The following is a 19,594-nucleotide window of genomic DNA, read 5'->3' on the forward strand; positions in this document are numbered from 1 at the left end:
ATTTCCCCTCAGTTTTTCCCATTTCCCCCTCAGTTTTCCCCCATTTCCCCTCATTTTTCCCATTTCCCCTCATTTTTCCCAATTTCCCCTCATTTTTCCCCGTTTCCGTTGCAGATTGACAGCGATGATCTCCTGGACAACTCCGGGGACGCCGCCAGCGCCTTCTTCGAGGGGGCCGGGGTGGGTGTGGCCTCCCCTCCCCCCTTTTCCTGCTTTTTGGGTGCAATTCCTGGGAAAAAAACCCCAAATTTTCCAGGAAAAAAAAAACAAATTTCCCGGGAAAAAAAAAAACAAATTTCCTGGGAAAAAAACTCCAAATTTCCCGGGAAAAAAAACCCCAAATTTCCTGGGAAAAAACCACCAAATTTTCCAGGAAAAAATCTCCAAATTTCCCGGGAAAAAAACTCCAAATTTCCTGGGAAAAAACCTCCAAATTTCCCAGGAAAAACCCCCAAATTTTCCAGGAAAAAAACTCCAAATTTCCCAGGAAAAACCCCTCAGATTCTGGGGGAAAACTCCCTGGATTTCCTGGGAAAACCCTCCTGGGTTTTGGTGGAAAACTCCCTGGATTTCCTGGGAAAACCCTCACAGATTTCCCAGCAAAACCCACCAGATTTTGGGAGAAATCTCCCCAGATTTCCTGGAAAATCCCACATTGGGTCCCGTTGGGTCCTGTTGGGTCCCATTGATCTCCATTGGGTTCTCTTGGGTTCCATTGAGGTCCCCTGAACCTCTCTGAGCTCCGTTGGGTTCTGTTGAGTCCCGTTGGGTCCCATTGGGTCCTGTTGAGCTCAGTTGGGTCCCATTGGGTCCTGTTGGGCTCTGTTGGGTTCCATTGGGTTCTGTTGGGCTCAGTTGGGTCCCATTGGGTTCTGTTGGGCTCTGTTGGGTTCCATTGGGCCCCATTGGGTTCTGTTGAGCTCAGTTGGGTTCCATTGGGTTCTGTTGGGCTCTGTTGGGTTCCATTGGGTTCTGTTGGGCTCAGTTGGGTCCCATTGGGTCCTGTTGGGCTCTGTTGGGTTCCATTGGGCCCCATTGGGTTCTGTTGAGCTCAGTTGGGTCCCTCTGAACCCCTCTGAGCTCTGTTGGGTCCCATTGGGTTCTGTTGGGCTCAGTTGGGTCCCATTGGGTTCTGTTGGGTCCCATTGGGTTCTGTTGGGCTCAGTTGGGTCCCATTGGGTTCTGTTGGGTTCCATTGGGCCCCATTGGGCTCAGTTGGGTTTCTCTGAACCCCTCTGAGCTCCATTGGGTTCCATTGGGCTCTGTTGGGTCCCCTGAACTCATCTGAGCTCCACTGGGTTCTGTTGGGTTCCATTGGGTTCTGTTGGGTTCCATTGGGTTCTGTTGGGTTCCATTGGGTTCTGTTGGGTTCTGTTGATCTCCATTGGGTCCCCCAAACCCTTCTGAGCTCCATTGGGTCCCATTGAGCTCTATTGGGTTCCATTGATCCCCATTGGGTTCTGTCGGGTTCCATTGATCCCCACTGGGATCCATTGATCCCCACTGATCTCCATTGGGTTCTTTAGAGCTCCTTTAGGTTCCGTTGAACTCCATTGAGATCTGTTGGGTTCCATTGGGTTCTGTTGGGTTCCATCGGGTTCCATTGACCTCTGTTGGATTCAGTTGAGTTCCATTGGGTGCCGTTGGGTTCTGTTGAGCTCAGTTGGATTCACTTGGGTTCCACTGAGCTCTGTTGGGCTCAGTTGGGTTCCATTGGGTGCCATTGGGTTCTGTTGGGCTCAGTTGGGTTCCATTGAGTTCTGTTGAGCTCAGTTGGGTTCTGTTGGGTTCCATTGAGTTCTGTTGAGCTCCGTTGGATTCACTTGGGTTCCATTGAGCTCAGTTGGATTCACTTGGGTTCCATTGAGTTCTGTTGAGCTCTGTTGGGCTCAGTTGGGTTCCATTGAGCTCTCTTGGGTTCCATTGAGTTCTGTTGAGCTCCGTTGGGTTCCACTGAGTTCCGTTGAGCTCCGTTGGGTTCCTTTGAGCTCAGTTGGGTTCCATTGGGTTCTGTTGGCTTCCTGAGCTCCCTCGAGCCCCCCCAAACCCCTCTCACCCCCACCCCCCAATCTCCCACCTAACCCCTGCCCCTTTGCCGTCCCCGCAGCTGCACGGCCAGGAGGCCTCGGGGAACCCTCTGAGCTCGGAGCCCAGCCAGCCCCCGGCCAGCGTGGACCTGGACTTCCTGGAGGATGACATCCTGGGCTCTCCGGGCGGCGCCGGCGCGGGCGCCGAGCAGCCGTGCGACATCCTCCAGCAGAGCCTGCAGGAGGCCAACATCACCGAGCAGACGCTGGAGGCCGAGGCCGAGCTGGACCTGGGCTCCTTCCAGCTGCCGGCGCTGCAGCCGGTGGTGCAGGCGGCCGACGGCACGCCCCAGATCTTCTCGGGCGGCGCCGACCTGCTGGGGCTGCAGCCGCCGGCCGTGCTGGCGCCGCAGGCCCTGGTGCAGCCTCCGGACGTGGTCAACAAAGCCATCAGCGTGCAGCCCTTCCTGCAGCAGGTGGGGCTGGGCAACGTCACCATCCAGCCGCTGCCCAACCTGCCCGGCTTGCCCAACGGCAGCCCCGGCGGCGCGCTGGGGCTGGGCCCCATCCAGGTGGTGGGCCAGCAGGTGATGGCCATCAACCAGCCGGCGGCGCCGCAGCTGCTGGCCAAGCCGGCGCCCGTGGCGGCCGTGGGCGGCTACATCGCCCAGCCCGAGGCGGCGGCGGCGGCGGCGCAGGGAGCGGGCTTGGTGATCCAGAAGAGCCTCCCGGCCGTGGCCACCACCACGCTCAACGGCAGCTCCGTGTTCGGCGGCGTCTCGGCGGCGTCGGCGCAGCCGCTCACCGTCACCTCGGGGCTGGGCGGCTCCTTGGTGCCGGCGCCCAACGTCATCATCCACCGCACGCCCACGCCCATCCAGCCCAAGCCCGCCGGCGTGCTGCAGCAGAAGCTCTACCAGATCACGCCCAAGCCCTTCGCGCCCGGCGGGGCCCTGGCGCTGCCCGGCGAGGCGCCGGCCAAGGCGCAGCAGAACCTCACCTTCATGGCCGGCAAGGCCGCGCCCAACGTGGTGCTCCAGGGCTTCCCCCCCAACGTCTTCAAGCCGCCGCCGCCGCAGCCGGCGGCGCTGGGCAAATCCATGAGCGTGCACGTGCTCAACCAGGGCGGCTCCATCGTCATCCCGGCGCAGCCCTTCCAGGGCCAGAACCAGTTCCTGCTGCCGGGCCAGCTGGCCGGCGCCTCGGTGCCGCTGCCGCAGCCGCTCTCGGCGCTGCCGGCCAACGTCGGCGGCCAGCTCCTGCCGGGCGCCGGCCAGGCCCACATCATCGCCGGCCAAGGCGCCGGCGCCGCCCAGCTCCTGGCCAACCCCGCCCTGCCGGCGCAGCTGCTCAACCAGAACCTGGCCGGGCAGCTGAACCTGGGCCCGGTGCTGGCGTCGCCGGGCGCGGCGGGCACGGCGCACATCCTGTCGGCGGCGCCCATCCAGCTGCAGCCGGGCCAGCCGGCGCCCGCGCTCTTCCAGATGCCGGTGTCGCTGGCCGGGCCCCTGCCCAGCCCCGGCTCAGCCCCGGCGGCGGCGGCGCCCACGGTGATCCAAGGGGTGACCCTGGCCAGCCCCGTGGCCATGCTCAACGCCGGCGACGGTTTGGGCGCCGCCGTCAGCATCCAAACGGCCGCCGGCAGCCCCGGCGCCGAGGCCGGGCCCGGGTCTGGCAGCACCGGCGGCACCGCGCAGCCCCCGGCGACGCCGGCACCGGCGCCGGCCCAGCCCAGCCCCGGCCTGGCCGGCAGCCCCGAGAAAATCCTGCTGGGAACGGCACCGGCGGCGACGAGCACCGCGGTGATGGGGCAGGACGGGGTGCCCATGTTCCTGCAGCAGGTGCGCCGCAAACGCGCCGCGATGACGGGGGGATATTGGGGGGGGGATTGGGGGTTTATTGGGGGTTATTTTGGGGATTTTTGGGAGATTTTGGGGGTTATTGGGGATTTTTTGGGGATTTATTGGGGATTTTTTTGGGAGTTATTGGGAGTGTTTGGGGGTTTATTGGGAGTTATTGGGAGATTTATTGGGGATTATTGTGGTTTATTGGGGAATTATTGGGAGTTATTGGGGGATTTATTGGGAGTTATTGGGGGTTATTGGGGGTTTGTTGGGGGTTATTGGGAGATTTATTGGGAGTTATTGGGAGATTTATTGGGGATTATTGTGGTTTATTGGGGTTTATTGGGGTTTATTGGGAGTTATTGGGGGATTTATTGGGAGTTATTGGGGGTTATTGGGGAGATATTGGGGTTTATTGGGAGATTTATTGGGGTTTATTGGGAGATTTTTTGGATTTATTGGGGTTTATTGGGGAGATATTGGGGGTTTATTGGGGTTCATTGGGGGGTTTTGGGAGATATTGGGGATTTATTGGGGTTTATTGGGGTTTATTGGGGGTTATTAAGGATTTTTGGGGAGTTATTGGGGTTTATTGGGGATTTTTGGGGGATTTTTGGGGGATTTTTTTGGGAATTATTGGGAGTGTTTGGAGATTTATTGGGGATTTATTGGGGATTTATTGGGAGATTTATTGGGGATTTTTTGGGGATTTATTGGGGATTTATTGGGGTCTATTGGGGTCTACTGGGAGTTATCGGGAGATTAATTGGGGCTTATTGGGGTGTATTGGGAGATATTGGGGATTATTGGGAGGTATTGGGGAGATATTGGGGATTATTGGGAGATTTATTGGGGTTTATTGGGAGATATTGGAGTTTATTGGGGATTTTTGGGAGATTTATGGGAGATTTATTGAGGTTTATTGGGGATTTACTGGGGTTTATTGGGAGATTTATTGGGGATTTATGGGGGATTTATTGGGAGATATTGGGGGTTATTGGGGATTTATTGGGGTTTATTGGGAGATTTATGGGGGACTTATTGAGAGTTATTGAGGATTTATTGGGAGATTTATTGGGAGTTATTTTGGGGATTTATTGAGAGTTTTTGGGGATTTTTGGAGGATTTATTGGGAGATTTATTGGGGATTTTTGGGAGATTTATTGGGGACTTATTGGGGATTTATTGGGAGATTTATTGAGAGATTTATTGGGGACTTATTGGGGATTTATTGGGAGATTTGGGGATTTATTGGGGATTTTTGGGAGATTTGGGGATTTATTGGGGATTTATTGGGGATTTTTGGGAGATTTATTGCGGATTTATTGGGAGTTTTTGGGGATTTATTTGGGATATTTGGGGGGGTTGCAGGGGATTTTTTGGGGGGGGATTTTTTTGGGATTTTTTGGAGGTTTTTGAGTGACTTTTTTGAGGGGGGTTGGGGAATGTTTTGGGATTTATTGGGAGTTTTAGGGATTTTTTTCATGAATTTTTTTTTGAGATTTTTAGGGGATTTGGGGGGAATTTATTGGGGAGATTTTTCTGAATTTTTGGGGGAACTTTTTCGCAGTTTTGGGGGATTTTTTGGGGATTTTGGGGGATTTTTTGGGAGTTGTTTGGGGAATTTTTTTCAGATTTATTTGGGATTTTTTTTGAGATATTTTGAGGATTTTTGAGGAGTTTTTTGGGATTTTGGGGTGGTGGGATTTGGGGGTTTGTGGAATTTTGGGTTTATGGGATTTGGGAATTCTTTGGATTCAGGGATTCCCAGGATTTGGGGATTTCCAGGGGCACAAAATTGGGACCCAGGGGTGGGAATTTGGGATCTGGGCATTTCCCAGCCCTTTTTTCCCAAAATCCCAACATTTCTGCCCAATTCCCTCCCAGCTGCTTCGTTGGCTTGGTGCTCACTAACCCCCAATGCTGCTGCTGCTGCTGCCTGCGCCCCAAAATTCACCCAAATTCACCCCAATTCACCCCAAATTCACCCCAAAACCCCCAAATTCACCCCAAATTCACCCCGAAATTCACCCCAAAACCCCCAAATTCACCCAAATTCACCCCAAAATTCACCCCAAAACCCCCAAATTCACCCCAAATTCACCCCAAATTCACCCCAAAACCCCCAAAATTCACCAAGTTCACCCCAAATTCACCCCAAATTCACCCCAAAATTCACCCCAAATTCACCCCAAAACCCCCATTCCTGCCTCCCAAAAATGCCTTAAAAATCAGAATTGGGGTTTTGGGGATGGATTGGGGATCCCCTCCAAAATCTCCAAATTTGGGGCTGAATTTGCCATTTTTGGTTCATTCCCGATCCCCTTTTCCCCGGGAATTCCCCAAAACCCCAAATTCGGGGCTGAATTTGGGCCTTTTTGGGCCATTCCCAGCCGCTTTTCCCTGGAAAACCCCCCCAAAAACGCGAATTTCGCTGCTGAATTCGGGTTTTTTTGTGGCCATTTCCCCACTTTTCCCGGAAAACCTCCAAAAAAGCGAATTTTGGTGCTGAATTTGGGCCTTTTTGGGCCATTTCCCCGCTTTTCCCTGGCAAACCCCCCCAAAAACCTGAATTTTGGTGCTGAATTTGGGCCATTTTGGGCCCTTTCCCCACTTTTCCCTGAAATCCCCCAAAACCCGAATTTCAGTGCTGAATTTGGGCCTTTTTGGGCCATTCCCCGCTTTTCCCTGGAAACCCCCCAAAAAAGCGAATTTTGCTGCTGAATTTGGCCGGTTTTGGGCCATTTTCCCACTTTTCCCTGGAAAACCCCCCCAAAACCCCCAAAAAAGCGAATTTTGCTGCTGAATTTGGGCCTTTCTGGGCCATTTCCCCAGCCGCTTTTCCCTGGAAATGCCCCCAAAACCTCCAAAAAAGCGAATTTCGCTGCTGAATTTGGCCGTTTTTTGGGCCATTCCCAGCCACTTTTCCCTGACAAACCCTCCAAAAACGCGAATTTCAGTGCTGAATTTGGGCCTTTTTGGGCCATTCCCAGCCACTTTTTCCCTGACAAACCCTCCCAAAAAAGCGAATTTCGCTACTGAATTCGGGCTGGTTTTGGGCCATTTCCCTGACAAACTCCCAAAACCGCGAATTTCTCTGCTGAATTCGGGTTTTTTGGGGCCATTTCCCCTGAAAACCCTCCCAAAAACGCGAATTTCGCTGCTGAATTCGGGCTGTTTTTGGGCCATTTCCCTGACAAACCCCCCAAAAAAGCGAATTTCGCTGCTGAATTCGGCCGTTTTTGGGCCATTTCCCCACTTTTCCCTGACAAACCCCCCCAAAAAAGCGAATTTCTCTGCTGCATTCGGGTTTTTGGGGCCATTTCCCTGACAAACCCCCCAAAAAAGCGAATTTCTCTGCTGCATTCGGGTTTTTTGGGCCTTTTCCCTGACAAACCCCCCAAACCGCGCATTCCGCTGCTGCATTCGGGTTTTTTGGGGCCATTTCCCTGACAAACCCCCCAAAAAAGCGAATTTCTCTGCTGCATTCGGGTTTTTGGGGCCTTTTCCCTGACAAACCCCCCAAACCGCGCATTTCTCTGCTGCATTCGGGTTTTTTGGGGCCATTTCCCTGACAAACCCCCCCAAACCGCGCATTCCGCTGCTGCATTCGGGTTTTTTGGCCGCTTCTCCCGCACTAACCGAGCTCTCCCTGTGCTTCCGTTGCAGCCCAAAGCGCCGGGAGCGTCCCCGGGGGACCCCTCGGCCCCGCAGCTGCCCCAAATGGCCCCGATTTCCACCCAAATGCCGCCGTCCCGCCCCCCCTCGCAGCCCCGGCCGCCGTCCCAGCCCCGGCCGCCCTCGGAGCCGCCCCCGGGGCTTTTCCCGGCGCCTTTCGCGGAGCCCCCCGAGCACCCCCAGCATTCCCAACAGCATCCCCAGCATTCCCAACACTCCCAACATTCCCAGCATTCCCAACATTCCCAGCCCGCCCCGTTCCCGCTGCCGCTCTCGGCGCTCAAGGGCGCGGCGGCCCCGGCGCTGCTGCCCCCGGAGCACCCGCGGAGCTTCGCGCTCGTCCCGGCCGCGTTCGCGGCGCCGCCCAAGGGCGGGAGCGAGCGCTTCCAGCAGGTAAAGGACCCGGAAATACACCCCAAAAATTCCTAAAAATAGCAATTATTGCAATCATTGGAATTACTGCAATTATTGGAATCGTTTCTGAGCGCTTCCAGCAGGTAAAGGACAACGGAAAACATAAAAAATCACCCAAAAAATGACCAAAAATACCCAAATATTGCAATTATTGGAATTATTGGAATTGTTGGAAGCGTTTCTGAGCGCTTCCAGCAGGTAAAGAACCCGGAAATACCGAAAAATCACCCAAAAAAAATACCCAAATATTACAGATATTGCAATTATTGGAATTATTGGAATCGTTGGAAGCGTTTCTGAGCGCTTCCAGCAGGTAAAGGACAACGGAAAACATAAAAAATCACCCCAAAATACCCAGAAAAATCACCCAAAAAATACCCCAAAATACCCAATATTGCAATTATTGGAATCATTGGAAGCATTTCTGAGCACTTCCAGCAGGTAAAGGACAAAGAAAAATACCCAAATATTGCAGGTATTCCAATTATTGCAATCATTGGAATCGTTGGAAGCGTTTCTGAGCGCTTCCAGCAGGTAAAGAACCCGGAAATACCGAAAAATCACCCCAAAATACCCAAAAATACCAAATATTGGAATTGTTGGAATCATTGGAAGCGTTTCTGAGCGCTTCCAGCAGGTAAAGAACCCGGAAATACCGAAAAATCACCCCAAAATACCCAAAAATACCAAATATTGGAATTGTTGGAATCATTGGAAGCGTTTCTGAGCGCTTCCAGCAGGTAAAGAACCCGAAAATACCGAAAAATCACCCCAAAATACCCAAAAAAATCACCCAAAAATACCCAAAAATACCCAAATATTGGAATTGTTGGAAGCGTTGGAAGCGTTGGAAGCGTTTCTGAGCGCTTCCAGCAGGTAAAGGACAACGGAAAAACCGAAAAAACACCCCAAAATACCCAAAAAAATCACCCAAAAATACCAAATATTGCAATCATTGGAATTACTGCAATTATTGGAATCGTTTCTGAGCGCTTCCAGCAGGTAAAGGACAACGGAAAATACCTAAAAATCACACAAAAATACCCAAAATGCCCAATTATTGCAATCATTGGAATTACTGCAATTATTGGAATCGTTTCTGAGCGCTTCCAGCAGGTAAAGGACAAAGAAAATACCTGAAAATACCCGAAAAACCCAAAAAAATCACCCAAAAATACCAAATATTGCAATCATTGGAATCGTTGGAAGCGTTTCTGAGCGCTTCCAGCAGGTAAAGGACAACGGAAATACCCGAAAATACCCAAAAATACCCAAATATTGCAATTATTGCAATCATTGGAATTACTGCAATTATTGGAATAGTTTCTGAGCGCTTCCAGCAGGTAAAGCAACGAAAATACCTAAAAATCACCCAAAAATACCCAAATATTGGAATTACTGCAATTATATATATATATATATATATACACACCAAATATTGCCATTATTGGAATCATTGGAATCGTTTCTGAGTGCTTCCAGCAGGTAAAGCACCTGAAAAACTAAAAATCACCCAAAAAAGCCAAATATTCCAATTATTGCAAATATTCCAATCATTTCTGAGCGCTTCCGGCAGGTAAAACCCGGGAATTCCTGAATATCCCAATGAAATTCCTGGGAATTCCCAAAAATCCCCAAAATCCCAATGGAAATCCCAAAAATCCCCAAAATCCCAGTGGGAATTCCCAAAAATCCCAGTGGGAATCCCAATGAATTCCTAGGAAATCCCAAAAATTCCAGGCCGGGATTTTTGGGATTCAGGTTTTGGATTTGGGATTTTGGGGGGGATTCAGGGTTTGGATCCCTCTGCATTTGGGATTTTTGGATGGATTTGGGATTTTTGGGGGATTTGGGATTTTTTGGGGAATTCAGGGTTTGGATCCCCCTGGATTTGGGATTTTTGGGGGTTTGGGGCTATTCTGATGGGTTTTGGGATTTTTTTAGGGCCATTTTGCCAGGATTTGGGGTTTTGGGTCCATTCCTGGTGGGATTTGAGGTTTTTTTGGGGGCTGTTTTGATGGAATTTGAGGGTTTTGGGTCCATTCCTGATGGGATTTGGGGTTTTTAGGGCCGTCCTAACAGGATTTGGGGTTTCTGGCTCATTCCTTACAGGATTTGGGGTTTCTGGCTCTGTTCCTGACAGGATTTGGGGTTTTTAGGTCCATCCTAACAGGATTTGGGGTTTCTGGCTCTGTTCCTGACAGGATTTGGGGTTTTGGGTCCATTCCTGACAGGATTTGGGGTTTTGGGTCCATTCCTCATAGAATTTGGGGTTTTTGGTGCCGTTCTCTCAGGATTTGGGATTTTGGGTCCATTCCTTATGGGATTTCAGGTCTTTGGGGCCGTTCTTCTGGGATTTGGGGTTTTTAGGGCCATCCTATCAGGATTTGGGGTTTTTAGGGCCATCCTATCAGGATTTGGGGTTTCTGGGTCCATTCCTTATGGGATTTGGCGTATTGGATCCATTCCTCATAGAATTTGGGGTTTCTGGCTCATTCCTGACAGGATTTGGGGTTTTTGGGTCCGTTCCTGACAGGATTTGGGGTTTTGGCTCTGTTCCTGATGGGATTTGGGGTTTTTGGGTCCATTCCTGATGGGATTTGGGGTTTTTGGGTCCATTCCTTACGGGATTTTGCATTATTGGATCCATTCCTCATAGAATTTGGGGTTTTTGGTGCCGTTTTCTCAGGATTTGGGGTTTCTGGCTCATTCCTGACAGGATTTGGGGTTTTTGGGTCCATTCCTGACAGGATTTGGGGTTTTTGGGTCCATTCCTGACGGTCTCTGGGGTTTTGGATCCGTTCCTGACGGTCTCTGGGGGTTTTAGGTCCATTCCTATCAGGATTTGGGGTTTTTGGTCCATTCCTTATGGTCTCTGGGGTTTTGGGTCCGTTCCTATCAGGATTTGGGGTTTTTGGGTCCATTCCTATCAGGATTTGGGGTTTTTGGGTCCGTTCCTGACAGGATTTGGGGTTTTTGGCTCGTTCCTGATGGTCTCTGGGGGTTTTTGGTGCCGTTTTCTCAGCATTTGGGGTTTTTGGGTCCATTCCTTATGGGATTTTGCATTATTGGATCCATTCCTCATAGAATTTGGGGTTTTTGGGTCCGTTCCTGAGAGCATTTGGGGTTTTTGGGTCCGTTCCTGACAGGATTTGGGGTTTCTGGCTCGTTCCTAACGGGATTTGGGGTTTTTGGGTCCGTTCCTGACAGGATTTGGGGTTTCTGGCTCGTTCCTGACAGGATTTGGGGTTTCTGGCTCATTCCTGACGGTCTCTGGGGGTTTTGGGTCCGTTCCTGACAGCATTTGGGGTTTCTGGCTCGTTCCTGACGCTCTCTGGCCTTTGCAGGTGCCCCAGGGGCTGCTGCTGCAGCCGAAGCCGCCCCCGTCCAGCCCGGCCCCGTTCCCGGCCCCGGCCGCTCCCGTCCTGGTGCCGGCGGCTCCGGGAACGCCCGGCCCGGCCTCAGGTGGGTCCGGAACCCCGAGAGCCCAGCACAGCTCCACGGCCCAAAATCCACAAATCCCAAAACCCCGAGAGCCCGGAGCGCCCCCATGGCCCCAAATCCCCAAACCCCGAGAGCCCGGAGCAGCCCCACGGCCCAAAATCCACAAATCCCAAAACCCCGAGATCCCGGAGCGCCCCCATGGCCCAATGTCCCAAAATCCCAGAGCAGCTTCCATGGCCCAATGTCCTAAAATCCCGAAACTCCGAGATCCTGGAGCGCCCCCATGGCCCAAAATCCCAGAACCCCGAGATCCCAGAGCGCCCCCATGTCCCAATGTCCCCAAATCCCAAAATCCCAGAGCAGCTCCCATGGCCCAAAATCCACAAATCCCAAAATCCCGAGATCCCGGAGCAGCTCCCATGGCCCAGGGCCCCAAAATCCCCAAACCCCGAGATCCTGGAGCAGCCCCACAGCCCAATGTCCCAAAATCCCCAAATCCCAAAATCCCAGTGTCCCAATACCCTGAACTCCCAGTATCCCAAAATCCCAGTGTCCCCAAATCCCAAAATCCCAGTATCCCCAAATCCCAGTGTCCCCAAATCCCAGTATTTCCCATCCCAGTATTTCCCATCCCAGTATCTCCCAGTATCCCACCCCGCCTTCGGGAACTCCCAGTGTTCCCAATTTCCTGCTGCCATTCCCAATTCCCATTCCCATTTTCCTGATCCCATTTCCCACTCCCAGTTCCCCATTCCCAGTTCCCCATTCCCAGTTCCCCATTCCCAGTTTCCCATTTTTCCCATTTTTCCCATTTCCCATTTCCCGTTTCTCTCCCTCAGGTGCCGCTGTTCCATTCCCATTCCCATTCCCAGTTTCCCATTCCCATTTTCCCGATCCCAATTTCCCAATTTTCCCAATTTTCCCAATTTCCCGTTTCTCTCCCTCAGGTGCCGCTGTTCCATTCCCATTTTCCCGATCCCATTTTCCCCATTTTTCCCATTTTCCCAATTTCCCCAGTTTTCCCATTTCCCATTTCCCGTTTCTCTCCCTCAGGTGCCGCTGTTCCATTCCCATTTTCCCGATCCCATTTTCCCCATTTTTCCCATTTCCCCATTTCCCATTTTTCCCCGTTTCTCTCCCTCAGGTGCCGCTGTTCCATTCCCATTTTCCCATTCCCATTCCCATTTTCCCGATCCCATTCCCATTTCCCCATTTTCCCCATTTTTCCCAATTTCCCATTTTTCCCCGTTTCTCTCCCTCAGGTGCCGCTGCCGGGGCCGAGCCCCCGAAGCCGCCGCCGTTCTCAGGCCCCGCCCCCGGCGCAGGCCCCGCCCCCGGCCCCGCCCCCGGCAAAGCGGCCCCGCCCCCCGGCAAAGCGGGGCCGCCCCTCCCCCCCCCGCAGCCGGCCCAGGTGAGCGCCCCTCCCCCACCCCCTCCTTCCCTGCTTTTCCTCCTTTTTTCCCATTTTCCCCTTTTTTCCCGAGTTTTCCCTTTCATTCTGCTCTTCCCACTTTAATTTCATTTTTCCCATTTTAATTCCATTTTTTTCCCATTTTAATTCAATTTGTCCCACTTCGTTTCCAATCTTTTCCTCCTTTAATCCCATTTTTTCCCCTTTATTTTTCTTTTCCTCTCTTTATTTCCAAGGTTTCCCCCTTTAATTTCAGCTTTTCTGCTGTAATTCGGGTTTTTCCCCTTTGACTCAATTTCTCCCATTTTAATTCCACTTTTCCCCCTTTAATTCCATTTTTCCCCCCTTAAATTCCACTTTTTCTTCTCTAATTCTGTTTTTCCCCTTTAATTCCATTTTTTGCCCTTTCATTCCAGTTTTCCGTGTTTAATTCCATTTCCTCCTCCTGTTATTCCACTTTTTCCACCTCCATTTCCCAGTTTTATCCCATTTTCCCATTTTTTCCCATTTTCCTTGATTCTTTCCCATTTTCTCCATTTTGTCCCTTTTTTCCTGAGTTTTTCCCCATTTTTTTCCCAGTTTTCCTGATTTTTTCCCAATTCTTTCCATTTTCCTCCAATTTACTCTCATTTGGTCCAATTCTTTCCCATTTTTCCTGTTTTTCCCAATTTTTCCCCATTTTCCTCTGATTTTTTCCCTTTTTTCTCCAATTTTGTCCAATTTTTCCCGATTTTTCCTATTTTCCTCTGATTTTCCCCATTTTTCTCCTTTTTCTTCCATTTTTCTCCATTCTTCCCCTTTTGTCCCCATTTTTCCCCCATTTTGTCCCTTTTCCCCCCCATTTTTCCCCGATTCTGTCCCATTTTTTCCCATTTTTCCCAATTTCTGTCCCATTTTTCCCATTTTTCCCAATTTTTCTCCCATTTTTCCGCAGGCGAAGCCGCCTGGGCTCAAGGGCCCCCCCCAGCCCTCGGGAGGGGGGAAGGGGCCCCAGGCCCCGCCCACGGTGAGTCCCAAAATCCCCAGAATTCACCCCAAAATCTGGGGATTCACCCAAAATCCCCTGAATTCACCCCAAAATCTGGGGATTCACCCAAAATCCCCAGAATTCACCCCAAAATCCTCAAAATTCACCCCAAAATCCTGGGATTCCACCCCAAACTTTTGGGAATTGACCCCAAATCCCAGGAATTCTCCCCAAAATGCCTGGAATTTACCCCAAACCCTGGGAAATGACCCAAAATTCCTGGGATTTCACCCCAAACCCGAGCAATTGACCCAAAATCCCTGGAATTCACCCCAAAAATCACCAGAATTCACCCCAAAATTTGGAGGTTCACTCAAAATCTGCGAATTCTCCCCAAATTCCCAGAATTGACCCCAAATCCTGGGGATTGCTCCAAAATTGGGGAATTTTACCCAAAATCCCAGATTTTCACCCAAACTTTGTGATTTTCCCAAATTCCTGGGGTTTCCCCCCAAACTCTGAATTTTCCCCAAACTCTGTGATTTGCCCCCAAACTTTGTGATTTTCCCAAAACCCCGGGTTTTGCCCCCAAACTGTGAATTTTCCCAAAATCCCAGATTTTCTCCCCAAACTCTGTGATTTGGCCCCAAACTGTGAATTTTCCCAAAATCCCAGGTTTTGGCCCCAAACTGTGAATTTTCCCAAAATCCCGGGTTTTGGCCCCAAACTGTGAATTTTCCCAAATCCCAGATTTTCCCCCCAAACTGTGAATTTTCCCAAAATCCCAGGATTTCCCCCCAAACTGTGAATTTTCCCAAAATCCCAGGATTTCCCCCCAAACTGTGTGATTTTCCCCCCAAACTTTGAATTTTCCCAAATCCCAGATTTTCCCCCCAAACTGTGAATTTTCCCAAAATCCCAGATTTCCCCCAAACTGAATTTTCCCAAAATCCCGGGTTTTGCCCCCAAACTGTGAATTTTCCCAAAATCCCAGATTTTCTCCCCAAACTCTGTGATTTGCCCCCAAACTTTGTGATTTTCCGAAAATCCCAGATTTTCCCCCCAAACTGTGAATTTTCCCAAAATCCCGGGTTTTCCCCCCAAACTGTGAATTTTCCCCAAACCCCAGGATTTCCCCCCAAACTGAATTTTCCCAAAATCCCGGGTTTTCACCCCAATCCGGGCTCTGTCTCTCTGCAGCTGGAGCCGAAGCTGGCGCTGAAGAAGCCGCCGGTGCTGCAGCCCAGCAAGGAGGCCTGGTCAGGAGGGACTGGGATGGACTGGGATAAACTGGGATTGAACTGGTTTATACTGGGATGGACTGGGAGGGACTGGGGGGGACTGGGAGGGACTGGGATTGAACTGGGATTGAACTGGTTTATACTGGGATGGAACTGGGGGGGACTGGGAGTTACTGGTTTATACTGGGAGGGACTGGGATTGAACTGGGATTGGACTGGGATTGAACTGGGAGGGACTGGGAGGGACTGGGATTGAACTGGTTTATACTGGGATGGACTGGGAGGGACTGGGGCGGACTGGTTTATACTGGGAGGGACTGGGATTGGACTGGGATTGGACTGGGGGGGACTGGCATTGAACTGGAGGGACTGGGGAGAACTGGGAGGGAACTGGGGGGAACTGGGATTGGGCTGGGATTGAACTGGTTTATACTGGGATTGAACTGGGGGTACTGGGAGGGGAACTGGGAGTTACTGGTTTATACTGGGATTGAACTGGGATAAACTGGGGGGAACTGTGAGGGACTGGGATTTGCCCATTTTTGTTCAGATTTCCCCAGATTTGTTGAGATTTCCCCGTTTTTGTTCAATTTCCCCGTTTTTGTTGAGATTTACCTGGATTTGTTGAGATTTGCCAGGATTTTTGTTGAGATTTCCCCGTTTTTGTTCAGATTTCTCTGGATTTTTGTTCAATTTCCCCATTTTTGTTCAGATTTCCCCATATTTTTGTTCAGATTTCCCCATATTTTTGTTCAGATTTCCCCAGATTTTTATTCAATTTCCCCAGATTTTTGTCCAGATTTCCCCAGATTTTTGTCCAGATTTCCCCATATTTTAGTCCAGATTTCCCCAGATTTTTATTCCATTTCCCCAGATTTTTATTCCATTCCCCGTTTCTGTGGTTTCTGCCCCGTCTGCAGCCTCCTGGAGCAGCTGCACAAGCACCAGGGCGCCGTCCTGCAGCCCGAGCTGCGCTCGCCCTTCCGCTCGCTGGGGGACGCCCTCAGGCGCCTGCTGCCCTACCACGTCTACCAGGGGGTGCTGCCGGGGGAGCAGGAGTGCCAGAGAGGTGAGGATATCGCGATAGTCGTGATAGTGAACGGGGATATCGCGATAGTCATTGGGGTTAATGGGGATATCACCACAATGGGGACGCCCTCAGGCGCCTGCTGCCCTACCACGTCTACCAGGGGGTGCTACCTGGGGAACAGGAGTGCCAGAGAGGTGAGGATATCGCGATAGTCGTGATAGTGAACGGGGATATCACGATAGTGAACAGGGATAAATGGGAACAATGGGGATAAATGGGAACAATGGGGATAAATGGGAGCAATGGGGATATCGCGATATCAGGGACGCCCTCAGGCGCCTCCTGCCCTACCCCGTGTACCAGGGGGTGCTCCCGGGGGAGCAGGAGTGCCAACGAGGTATTTATATCGCGATAGTCGTGATAGTGAACGGGGATATCGTGATAGTGAACAGGGATAAATGGGAACAATGGGGATATCGCAGTATCGGGGACAATGGGGACGCCCTCAGGAGCCTCCTGCCCTACCCCGTGTACCAGGGGGTCCTACCTGGGGAGCAGGAGTGCCAGAGAGGTGAGGATATCATGATAGTCGTGATAGTGAACAGGGATAAATGGGAACAATGGGGATATCGCGATATCAGGGACGCCCTGAGGCGCCTCCTGCCCTACCCTGTGTACCAGGGGGTGCTGCCAGGGGGAACCAGAGAGGTGTCGTGACATAGGGAATATCACGATAGTCAATGGGAATAATGGGGTTCATTAATTCCCCATCAATTCCCATCAATTCCCCGTTAATTCTCCATTATTTTCCCATTAATTCCCATTGATTCCCCATGAAATAATTTCCTATCAATTCCCAATTAATTCCTCATTAATTGTCCGTTAATCCCCCCATGAATCTCCAATTAATTCTGCCATAATCTCACACTAATTTCTCATTAATCTTCCATCAATTCCCCATTAATCCCCCATCAATTCCCCAATAATTAATTCCCCATCAATTCCCCATCAATCCCCCATCAATTCCCCATTAACTGCCCACCGATTTCCCATTAACTCCCCATCAATTCACCATTAATTAATCCATTAATTCCCCATCAATTCACCATTAATTAATTCTCAATTAATGCCGCATCAATTCCCCATTAACTCCCTATGAATTCCCCATTAATCTCCCATTAATTCTCATTAATTTTCTATCCATTCCCACCAATTCCCCATTAATTCTCCATTAATCTCACATCAATTTCTCATGAATCTCCCATTTATTCCCAAATAATTCCCCAATAATCCCCCACCAATCCCCCCCTAATTACCCCCATTAATTACCCCCATTCAATAATTAATTAATTAACCCCCCTCCTTGCAGTGGACGAGGAGTTCGAGGCGGTGTCGGAGCAGCTCCTGCGCCGCACCCGGGCCATGCTCAACAAATACCGGCTGCTGCTGCTCGAGGAGTCCCGGGTGAGCCCAAAATACCCCCTGAACCCCCATGGGACCCCCCAAAATACCCCCTGAACCCCCCAAAATACCCCTGGGACCCCCAAAATACCCCTGGGACCCCCCTAATGCCCCCTGAACCCTCCCCGCCGGCTGCTGCTGCTCGAGGAGTCCCGGGTGAGCCCTGGGACCCCCAAATACCCCCTGGGACCCCCAAAATATCCCCTAAAATCCCTCTGGGACCCCCCAAATACCCCCCGGGACCCCCCAAAATCGCCTGGGACCCCCAAACCCTCCCCGGCTGCTGCTGCTCGAGGAGTCCCAGGTGAGCCCCAAAATCCCCTGAACAACCCAAAATCCCTTGGGACCCCCAAACCCTCCCTGGCTGCCGCTGCTCGAGGAGTCCTGGGTGAGCCCCAAATACCCCCTGGGACCCCCAAATACCCCCTGGGACCCCCAAAATAGCCCCCTGGGACCCCCAAATACTCCCCCAGGACCCACCCTAATGCCCCCTGAACCCTCCCCGGCTGCTGCTGCTCGAGGAGTCCCGGGTGAGCCCTGGGACCACCCTGGGACCCCCCAAAATACCCCCTAAAATCCCCCTGGGACCCCCAAACCGCCCCTGGGACCCCCAAAATAGCCCCCTGGGGCCCCCCTAATGCCTCCTGAACCCCCCAAAATACCCCTGGGACCCCCAAACCGCCCCATGGGACCCCCCCCGCGACCCCCCAACTCCCCCCCAGGACCCTCCAAACCCCCCCTGGGACCCCCAAACTCCCCCTGGGACCTCCAAATCCCTCCTGGGACCCCTGAACCTCCCCCGGGACCCCCAAACTCCCCATGGGACCCCCCCCTGACCGCCCGGTGCCGGTGCCCCCGCAGCGCTCGAGCCCCTCGGCGGAGATGGTGATGATCGATCGCATCTTCATCCAGGAGGAGAAAACGGCCCTGGCGCTCGACCGGCAGCTGGCCCGGGACAGGCCCGGTGCGGAAACCGGGGAGAACGGGGCGGGAATGGGGTGGGAATACCGGGATTGGGGTGGGAATACCGGAAAATGGGGCGGGAACCCCGGGAAATGGGGCGGGAACCCCGGGAAATGGGGCGGGATCCATGGGACCGGCAGCTGGCCCGGGACAGGCCCGGTGCGGACCGGGGATAACGGGGCGGGGATACCGGGATTGGAGTGGGAACCCCGGGAAATGGGGCGGGAACCCCGGGAAATGGGGCGGGATCCATGGGGTGGGAATCCCGGGGAATGGGGAGGAGAAAACGGCAGCTGGCCCGGGACAGGCCCGGGGCGGAAACCGGGAGAACGGGGCGGGAAATGGGGCGGGATCCATGGGAATGGGGCGGGAAACGGGGCGGGAATCCCCAGGGATGGGGTTGGAATCCCGGGAATGGGGCGGGGATCCCGGGAAATGGGGGCGGGATCCATGGGACCGGCAGCTGGCCCGGGACAGGCCCGGTGCGGAACCGGGAGAACGGGGCGGGAATGGGGCGGGGATCCCGGGAATGGGGTGGGAAACGGGGCGGGATCCATGGGGAAAGGGGCGGGATCAATGGGGCGGGGATCCCGGGAATGGGGCAGGAATGGGGCGGGATCCATGGGACCGGCAGCTGGCCCGGGACAGGCCCGGTGCGGAAACCGGGAGAACGGGGCGGGACCCATGGGGCGGGGATACCGGGATTGGGGTGGGAATACCGGAAAATGGGGTGGAAACCCCGGGAAATGGGGCGGGATCCATGGGAAAGGGGATCCCGGGAAATGGGGTGGGAATGGGGCGGGATCCATGGGACCGGCAGCTGGCCCGGGACAGGCCCGGTGCGGACCGGGGATAACGGGGAGGGGATACCGGGATTGGAGTGGGAACCCCGGGAAATGGGGTGGGAATCCCGAGAAATGGGGCGGGATCCATGGGAAAGGGGCGGGAATGGGGCGGGAACCCCGGGAATGGGGCGGGATCCATGGGGTGGGAATCCCGGGGAATGGGGAGGAGAAAACGGCAGCTGGCCCGGGACAGGCCCGGTGCGGAAACCGGGAGAACGGGGCGGGAAATGGGGCGGGATCCATGGGAATGGGGCGGGAAACGGGGCGGG

General features: G+C 52.8%; 1 protein-coding gene across 4 annotated transcripts in view; it reads left to right on the plus strand.

Moving 5' to 3' along the window:
• BICRA (BRD4 interacting chromatin remodeling complex associated protein) overlaps positions 1-19,594 on the plus strand; it is a 31,973-nt gene that overhangs the window by 7,930 nt on the left and 4,449 nt on the right. For 3 of the 4 annotated variants that reach the window (XM_071418833.1, XM_071418835.1, XM_071418836.1), the window contains exons 4-13: positions 115-180; positions 2,108-3,868; positions 7,541-7,942; positions 11,311-11,428; positions 12,670-12,818; positions 13,753-13,824; positions 14,986-15,044; positions 15,947-16,095; positions 17,426-17,520; positions 18,379-18,481. In XM_071418833.1, coding sequence (XP_071274934.1) covers positions 115-180; positions 2,108-3,868; positions 7,541-7,942; positions 11,311-11,428; positions 12,670-12,818; positions 13,753-13,824; positions 14,986-15,044; positions 15,947-16,095; positions 17,426-17,520; positions 18,379-18,481 — 2,974 coding nt within the window. The remainder of the gene's footprint in view (positions 1-114; positions 181-2,107; positions 3,869-7,540; positions 7,943-11,310; positions 11,429-12,669; positions 12,819-13,752; positions 13,825-14,985; positions 15,045-15,946; positions 16,096-17,425; positions 17,521-18,378; positions 18,482-19,594) is intronic. The other variant, XM_071418837.1, reaches the window with a different exon arrangement.

The sequence above is a fragment of the Agelaius tricolor genome, unplaced genomic scaffold, assembly GCF_023055355.1.
Source record: "Agelaius tricolor isolate 1412-34295 unplaced genomic scaffold, bAgeTri1.0.p SCAF_90, whole genome shotgun sequence".
NCBI classification, from domain to species: domain Eukaryota; kingdom Metazoa; phylum Chordata; class Aves; order Passeriformes; family Icteridae; genus Agelaius; species Agelaius tricolor.